This window comes from Clupea harengus, chromosome 25 (genome assembly GCF_900700415.2).
Source record: "Clupea harengus chromosome 25, Ch_v2.0.2, whole genome shotgun sequence".
In the NCBI taxonomy this organism is placed as follows: domain Eukaryota; kingdom Metazoa; phylum Chordata; class Actinopteri; order Clupeiformes; family Clupeidae; genus Clupea; species Clupea harengus.
In genome coordinates, this window is record NC_045176.1 from 12,495 (window position 1) to 21,452 (window position 8,958).

Sequence of the window (8,958 nt, forward strand, 5' to 3'; positions counted from 1 at the left end):
CACTGCAGTCAGATGGTCTTACTGTGGTTGCATCTTACACACAAAAAAACGTATTGACTGCAGTTTGGATTCAGTGTGTGTGTGTGTGTGTGTGTCTGTGTGTGAGAGAGAGAGACAGAGAGAGAGAGAGAGAGTGTGAGAAAGGAAGTGTGTGTGTGTGTGTGTGTGAGAGTGTGTGTATGTGTGTGTGTGTGTGAGAGAGAGACTCACTTGTGCTCAGTACACACTCCGGGACAGGTGGGACATTCTTCGCAGGTGGCTCCCTGGAACTTGGGATCGGTGCACTTACACACCCCACACTCACAGGTCCCGCGGCCGTTACAGATCTGCTTGTTCTTGGCCAGACAGGTGGAGGTGTCCAGAGAGCAGTCGCACGCGCTGCCCGTGTAGTTAGCATCGCAGTAACACACACGGCACTCACACCGCCCGTGGCCTAATAGAGAAATACTATTAGCCAACACACTCACACTCACACTCACACACACACACACACACACACACACACACACACAAACATACACACACACACACACTCACTCACCTCCACAGAGCTTGTTGTTGGAGCGGTCGCAGTTGAAGTTGTCACACTCGCAGTACTTGCCGCTGTAGCGCTCCTCGGGGTTCTCCCTCTTCTTGCACTCACACGTGCCGCACACGCAGTCGCCGTTGTTGCTGCAGATGTCTGTGCTCTTGTCCATGCGGCAGGGAGCGTTCAGATCCTCCGTCCGCACCTCGTCAGTGCTGCACTCACACTTCGGCCCGATACGGCCATCGTTACAGCTGATACACACACACACACACACACACACACTTCAGAACTGCTGTCAAATCTTTATCGTGTTTAAAGTAGCTGCAGGTCAACTACTTTTATCTAAACAGAAAAGGCTATTTGCATATGTGCGTATGTATGTATTTATGTGCGTATAGAATAGAATAGAATATATTTATTTGTCATTGCACAAGTACAACGAAATTAAGGTAGCAGCTCTCAGACACAAAAACAATAAAAATATAGATTGAACATATATATATACATATTTCCCCTATAAAAACACAAGACATATAACACAACAGAGAGACAAATACAGGTCAGTTTTGTGCCTTGTTAAGTGCTATGATGGCTCTGGGATAGAAGCTGTTTCTCAGCCTGTCTGTTTTTGCTATGATTGTCCTAAAGCGTCTCCCTGAGGGCAACAGTTCAAATAGGTGGTAACCAGGGTGTGTTGAGTCTCTGAGGATGCTGTGGGCTTTTCTGAGGCAGCGTGTTTTATAAATGTCCTCAAGAGGTGGAAGAGAGCAGCCAATTACTTTTTGCGCTGTCTTAATGACCCTCTGGAGTACCTTTCTTTCTGCTGCCGTGCAGCTGGCAAACCACAGTGAGATGCCATAGCTTAACACTGACTCCACAGAGCACCGGTAAAAGGACACTAACAGTTTCTTTTTTAATTTGTACTTCCTTAGTAACCTCAGGAAATACAGCCTCTGTTGTGCCTTTTTCAGCAGTGCAGTGGTGTTTCTGGTCCAGGAAAGGTCCCCCTTGATGTAAGTGCCCAGGAAGCTGAAGTTTGATACCCTCTCCACTCTCTCCCCATTGATGGCAATAGGCTGCATGTCCGGTTTTTTCCTCCTATAGTCGACTATCAGCTCTTTTGTCTTGAAGGTGTTGAGGACAAGATTGTTCAAGATGCACCATGTCGACAGCCTTTGCACTTCCTCCCTGTATGCAGTCTCATCTCCTCCTGAGATGAGCCCCACCACGGTTGTATCATCTGCAAACTTGATGATGGCATTGCTCGTGCAGTCATGGGTATAGATGGTGTAGAGTAGGGGGCTCAACACGCAGCCCTGTGGGGAGCCGATGCTGATGCTGAGAGCTGAGGAGAGATGGGATCCTACTCTAACCCTCTGGGAGTGGTCTGTCAAGAAATTTCTGATCCAGTAGCAGATTTGCTGTGAGAGCCCTAAGTCCATCAGTTTGGTGACCAGTCTGCTTGGTATGATCGTGTTGAAAGCAGAGCTGAAGTCTATGAAGAGCAGCCTGGCGTAATTCCCTCTCTGTTCCACGTGCGTAAGTGTGGTGTGGAGAGCCGTGGTAATAGCATCTTCTGTAGCCCTGTTTGCTCTGTATGCAAACTGGTGGGAGTCAAAAGTGGGTGGCAGGCTTGTTGTGATGTGACACTGACTCCGGACCAGTTTCTCAAAACACTCCATGATGATAGGTGTCAGTGCCACTGGTCGGTAGTCGTTAGGGGTGCTGGCAGTGGTCTTTTTTGGGTAGAGGAATGATTGTGGAGGACTTCAGGCAGGGTGGAATCAAGCACTGGGATAGGGACTGGTTGAATATGTCGGTGAACACACCAGCCAGTTGCTCTGCACAGTCCCTCAGCACCCTCCCAGTCACACCGTCTGGTCCAGCAGCTTTTCTTGGGTTCACTGCCCGCAGAACACGCCTTACCTCCTGTGCCTGCACTGTGAGGGTGTGGCTACAGGGGTCTAGTGGAAGTGGCGTGGTCACATCCGGTGTCTCAACCTCAAAGCGTGTGAAGAAGCAGTTTAGCCCCTCAGCCAGCGAGTCATCACCGTCGGCTGCAGTTAGGTTGCTGGCCCTGTAGTTGGTGATGTGTTGGACCCCTTGCCACACCTGCCGTATGTTGTTGCTGCTGAAGTGGTCCTCAATCCTCCTCTTGTATGCTGTCTTGGCCTCCCAGATGCCCCTCCTCAGGTTGGCTCTGGCAGTCCTGCCTCATCCCCAGACCTGAAGGCGCCGCTCCTCTCCTTCAACAGCACAGTCTGTGTATTTATATATATATATACACATATATATGTACGTAGTTTTATGCAAAAGTTTGGGCACCCCTGCTAATGATCATTGTTTCAGATTATAATCTGCTGGTCTTTCAAAGCAGCAATTTCATTTGGACATAATTTACGCCTAATGGGAAAAGTCCCATTTCAGACCTTGGGTTAGGGTTTCAGATCTGTAACAACATTTGACATTGAATGGACGGAAAGAATGCACTGTCTCCAGTTGAGTCAGGTTCGATGGCTGCTGAGCGTGGACAGCTTGTGCTTCAGATCATTCCAGACATTTTCGATGATATTCAAGTCTGGGGACTGGGATGGCCATTCTAGAACAGTGTATCTGTGCCTGTATGAATTCATCAGTAGATTTTGAAAAAATTCTTTGGCTCGTAACTATGCTTTAGATCGTAACTATGCTTTGGCTCGTAACTATGCTTTGGCTCGTAACTATGCTTTAGAATCGTAACTATGCTTTAGATCGTAACTATGCTTTGGATCGTAACTATGCTTTGGCTCGTAACTATGCTTTGGATCGTAACTAAGCTTTGGATCGTAACTAAGCTTTGGATCGTAACTATGCTTTGGATCGTAACTACATTGAACATTGTTCTCAAGAATCTGCTGATACTTGGTGGAATCCATGCGACCCTCAACTTTGACAAGGTTTCCAGTAGCTGTGCTAGCTGTGCTAGCTGTGTGTAACTATGCTTTGGATCGTAACTACGCTTTAGATCGTAACTATGCTTTAGATCGTAACTATGCTTTGGATTGTAACTACGCTTTAGATCGTAACTATGCTTTGGCTCGTAACTATGCTTTGGCTCGTAACTATGCTTTAGATCGTAACTATGCTTTGGATCGTAACTATGCTTTGGCTCGTAACTATGCTTTAGATCGTAACTATGCTTTGGATCGTAACTATGCTTTGGATCGTAACTATGCTTTGGCTCGTAACTATGCTTTGGATCGTAACTACATTGAACATTGTTCTCAAGAATCAGCTGATACTTGGTGGAATCCATGCGACCCTCAACTTTGACAAGGTTTCCAGTAGCTGTGCTAGCTGTGTGTAACTATGCTTTGGATTGCAACTATGCTTTGGATCGTAACTATGCTTTGGATCGTAACTATGCTTTAGATCGTAACTATGCTTTGGATCGTAACTATGCTTTGGATCGTAACTACGCTTTAGATCGTAGCTATGCTTTGGATCGTAACTATGCTTTAGATCGTAACTATGCTTTAGATCGTAACTATGCTTTGGCTCGTAACTATGCTTTGGATCGTAACTAAGCTTTGGCTCGTAACTATGCTTTGGATCGTAACTACATTGAACATTGTTCTCAAGAATCTGCTGATACTTGGTGGAATCCATGCGTCCATCCAGTACCTGTGCTAGCCACAGCCCCATAGCATGACAAGGTTTCCAGTACCTGTGCTAGCCACACAGCCCCATAGCATGACATGGTTTCCAGTAGCTGTGCTAGCCACAGCCCCATAGCATGACTGTGCTAGCTGCTAGCCCCATAGCATGACTGTGCTAGCCACACAGCCCCATAGCATGACAAGGTTTCCATAGCATGACTGTGCTAGCCACAGCCCCATAGCATGACTGTGCTAGCTGCTAGCCACAGCTCCAAGCTGCAAGCAATTGGGCAATTGAAGACAAAACGACCACTAGGGCCTTTAGAGGCATTAGATTGTGTCATGGTGTGGCTAATGTTTGTTTGACAGAAGAGAAACATTTTCAACCATCCTATAAAAACAATGGCTAAGAAGCCCAAATCATTTCTGTTTGATTTAAAAAAGAAAAGAACATTTTTGTATTCAACCATACAATGACTAAGAAGCCCGAATTCTGTTTAGGATGAAGATTATAGTAATGTTCCATATGGAATAGCAAAGATAACTGCTAAAGAACTGCTGAGTTGCAGCACCATTGTTTTTTTTATGAATAAAAAAAGAAAACATGTTAAATGTATATATCCGTCTTTTGTCATAAATCTTTTTGTTCTCACAAAAATATACAGAGAAAATTGGCAATATGTGATTAATCATGATTCATCTACAGAAACCTGTGATTAATTTGATTAAAATGTTTAATCATTTCACAGCCCTAATGTGTATCTATGTATGTATGTATGTATGTATGTATGTATGTATGTACTATGTATGTTTGTATGTATGTACTATGTATGTATGTGTGTATGTGTGTGTGTATGTATGTGTGTATGTGTGTGTGTATGTATGTATGTGTATGTATGTATGTATGTGTGTATGTATGTATGTACTATGTATGTATGTATGTATGTATGTATGTGTGTATGTGTGTATGTGTGTGTGTGTGTATGTATGTGTATGTATGTGTATGTATGTATGTGTATGTATGTATGTATGTATGTATGTATGTATGTGTGTATGTATGTATGTATGTATGTATGTATGTATGTATGTATGTATGTATGTGTGTATGTATGTATGTATGTGTATGTATGTATGTGTATGTATGTATTGTCGCGGCCCAGCTCTCAAAAGGACGCAACCAGGGAATTACAAAAGAAACGTTCTTTAATAACGCTTTAATCACCAACTTAGGCACTCAAACATTACAACAAAGGTAATCAAATGAACAGAAAATGGGGTAAACCCTCCGGCTTGCACCCAGTGCTACCGGCCCTTCATACTGACTGTTTTAAAGTCTTTGTCTGACTAGTTGGCACTGATCAGCAACTAGTCAGACAATCTACACCTGTGTGTCCAATTAGGGAATGGCCCGACCTGCCTAGTCCCCAGAACACCTCCCCAGGGTCCTAAAGCCTGCCCTGTAGTCCTAGTAAGGGAAATCAGCCATGTTTAAACTAAGTGGGAGCCCAAGAGCAGCTTGGGCTACCACACACCCTCCCCCGTAACTTCAGGCCCTTCCCGGGAGCTAAAAGGAAGGTTTTAAATTCGTTCTCCAAAGCTAAACACAAAAGTCACCCAACATAACACTTTTCAGGAACAAACAAGTATCTTAATTAAACACAGGTCAAAAACATTCTTAAACAGTCCTTAAACTATTTGCACTCTTCTGGTACTTTCCGGTGTCGGATGTCAGTTTGTCAGTCCAGCTTTTTCCAATCTTGGGGTCTACCCTTCCCCCTTCCGGTCATGGACGCTACGTTTCTCTGGCCGGTGGATCTCTGTCCCTCGGTTTCTTTTGGCCGTGGGATCACCATAGTCCTCAGTCTCGCTGTTGGTGGTCTTCTTGGCCTTGCTGTAATAGGCAAAGGAGTGCTCTTCCTCACCCAACAGAAGGCTGCCACTGGCCAGAGACCAGCCCACCTGCACCTCATGGACGTAGAGGCTCTTGCTGGAGCTGTGCTTCACTGAGATCTTCTCAACGACCTCCATCCCAAAGCCAGGCTTTCCCTTGGCCTCTCTGCTAGCCTCCTGAGCAGCACTTTGGTTCTTCTGGAGCTCTGTCTGCAGCTCTGTGCATTTCCTCTGGGCTTCTGCAGCCTCGGTGTGTGCTGCTCACATGGAGCAAAGCTCTGCACTGAGCCTCTCCACCTCAACTTCTTTCTCACGTTTGAATCCCAGGAGAGCCTCATTCACGCCCTCCACCCGTAAGAGACGCCCTCTGACCTTGGAGAGCTGAGAGCGGAGCTGGTCCTCCTTGCTCTGCTGAGCAGCGTGCTCCCTCTGCAGCTGCTGAAGGCGGCCGTGTCCTCGCTGCAGCTCCAGCTGGCTCTCCTGCAGCTCTCTCAGCAGCTCACAGACCCTCTGCTCCTGGACGTCCAGCTGAGCACACTGGGTGTCGCGGGCCTGGTGAGACATCAGGAGATCCCGCCGAAGCCTCTGGATGACGGCGTCCCGATATGACAACTCAGCTTTCAGCAACTCTGTTCCACTCAGTCCAGAGGCATCACTGTTTTTGTCATCTACCTCTTGGCTGTCGAAGTCGTCTTTCCCAGACTCTTCCTTAGCCTTCACCATACAAGCTTCCTTTACTGGCGCTGCAGGGGTGGCATTGGCTGGAGCAGACTTGCCTGGAGCTGCCTGTTAAGGTGGAGTGACTTCTTCCTCTGACTCATCATGGTCATCTTCACCACCTGCTTCATTAACATTTTCATCAACAGCATCCTCGTCACACTCTTCATCTTCCTCGACACCGCCACCATCATCTTCACACTCTTCATCATCACCATCATCATCATACTCTTCTTCATCATCATCACCCTCATAATTTACATCATCGTCAACGGTCCTGGCCAGTGGCGCTGCCACTTTCCCTGCCATCTTAGGCAGAGCCTCCCAGACCTAGGCCGTCTTAGCCGGTGTGGGGGCGGGTTAAGTGTCCACGACAGGTGGGGGTCCCGGGGCTTGTTAATAAGGCCAACGGCAGCCGGGAAGAAGCTGGTTTTGTGGCGTGAGGTTTTGGTCCTGATGGACCGGAGCCTCCTACTGGAGGGAAGGACCTCGAAGAGTTTGTGACCCGAGTGGGAGGGATCGGCCACAATCTTACCTGCCCGCCTCAGGGTCCTAGAGGCGAACAGGTCCTGTAGAGATGGCAGATTGCAGCCAATCACCTTCTCGGCAGAACGGATGATACGCGGCAGTCTGCCTTTGTCATTGGCAGTGGCAGCAGCGTACCAGATGGTGATGCAGGAGGAGAGGATGGACTCAATGATGCAGGTGTAGAAGTGCACCATCATTGTCTTTGGCAGGTTGAACTTCTTCAGCTGCCGCAGAAAGTACATCCTCTGTTGAGCTCTTTTGGTGAGGGAGCTGATGTTCAGCTCCCACTTGAGGTCCTGGGAGATGATGGTGCCCAGGAAGCGGAAGGACTCCGCAGTGTCGACTGGGGAGTCACTCAGGGTGATAGGGGTGAGTGGGGCTGGGTTCCTTCTGAAGTCTACGACCATCTCCACTGTCTTCAGAGCATTTAGCTCTAGGTTGTTCTGCCCACACCAGGTCACCAGATGGTCAATCTCCCACCTGTAAGCGGACTCATCCCCCCCAGAGATGAGCCCAATGAGGGTGGTGTCGTCCGCGAACTTAAGGAGTTTGACGGACTGGTGACTGGAGGTGCAGCTGTTGGTATACAGGGAGAAGAGTAGAGGGGAAAGAACGCAGCCCTGAGGGGAACCGGTGCTTATAGTCCTGGAGTCAGAGACATGCTTCCCCAGCCTCACGTGTTGCTTCCTGTCAGACAGGAAGTCTGTGATCCACCTGCAGGTGGAGACAGGCACGCTCAGCTGGGAGAGCTTGTCCTGTAGCAGAGCCGGAATGATTGTGTTGAAGGCAGAGCTGAAGTCAACAAACAGGATCCTGGCGTAGGTTCCTGAGGAGTCCAGGTGCTGGAGGATGAAGTGAAGGGCCATGTTAACTGCATCGTCTACAGACCTGTTGGCTCTGTAGGCAAACTGCAGGGGGTCCAGGAGAGGGTCAGTGATGGCTTTGAGGTGAAGCAGCACCAGACGCTCAAATGCCTTCATAACCACAGAGGTCAGGGCGACGGGTCTGTAGTCGTTGAGTCCAGTGACTTTTGTTTTTTTGGGGACGGGGATGATGGTGGAGGTCTTGAAGCAGGCTGGTACGTGGCATGTCTCCAGTGAGGTGTTAAAAATGTCTGTGAACACTGGAGACAGCTGATCGGCACAGTGCTTCAGGATTGATGGAGAGACAGAGTCTGTGTGTATGTGTGTATGTGTGTGTGTGTGTGTGTACATGTATGTGTGTGTGTGTGTGTGTGTGTGTGTGTGTGTGTGTGTGTGTGTGCCTACCGACAGGCGTCGCAGTGATAGGTGCCATTTTCTGAGCAGTCGGGGCTGTAGGGCGTGCCGGCCGTGCACTCGCACTCACAGATGAAGCTGAGCTGAACCTCCACCTCCTCCGAGAAGCCCTGCCTCTTAATCTTCACCGTCTCAGACCAACCGGACGGGCAGCCTTTCGACGTGATGGCCACATCAAACGTCACCTGCAGGGACACACAATCACAGGTTTGTTTGTGTGTGTGTGTGTGTGTGTGTGTGGGGGGGGGGGGGGGTGGGGGGGTAAGACCTCATATGTATGGTAAATCTCCAAGTTTGTGTGGGTGTGTGCGTCTCACCTTATCTCCAATGGAATGTGTGTGTGTGTGTGTATGTATAAAGGGTGTGTGCGTATGTGTGT

At 48.1% G+C, this 8,958-nt stretch overlaps 1 protein-coding gene across 1 annotated transcript; it reads right to left on the reverse strand.

Moving 5' to 3' along the window:
- Positions 1–206: 206 nt before the first annotated feature.
- LOC122128824 (integrin beta-1-B-like) lies at positions 207–722 on the reverse strand. Its single transcript, XM_042703670.1, has 2 exons — positions 542–722; positions 207–433 (listed from the first exon to the last, which is right to left on the reverse strand). The coding sequence occupies exons 1-2, from the start codon at positions 696–698 to the stop codon at positions 207–209; spliced, it is 384 nt and encodes a 127-aa protein (XP_042559604.1). The 5' UTR covers positions 699–722.
- Positions 723–8,958: the final 8,236 nt, after the last annotated feature.

Bases quoted from the DNA above. Each gene is read 5' to 3' on its own strand.
- LOC122128824 (XM_042703670.1), bottom strand. From the start codon at position 698: ATGGACAAGAGCACAGACATCTGCAGCAACAACGGCGACTGCGTGTGC. The intron at 434-541 runs GTGAGTGAGTGT...TTTCTCTATTAG, and splicing joins CAACAACAAGCTCTGTGGAG to GCCACGGGCGGTGTGAGTGC.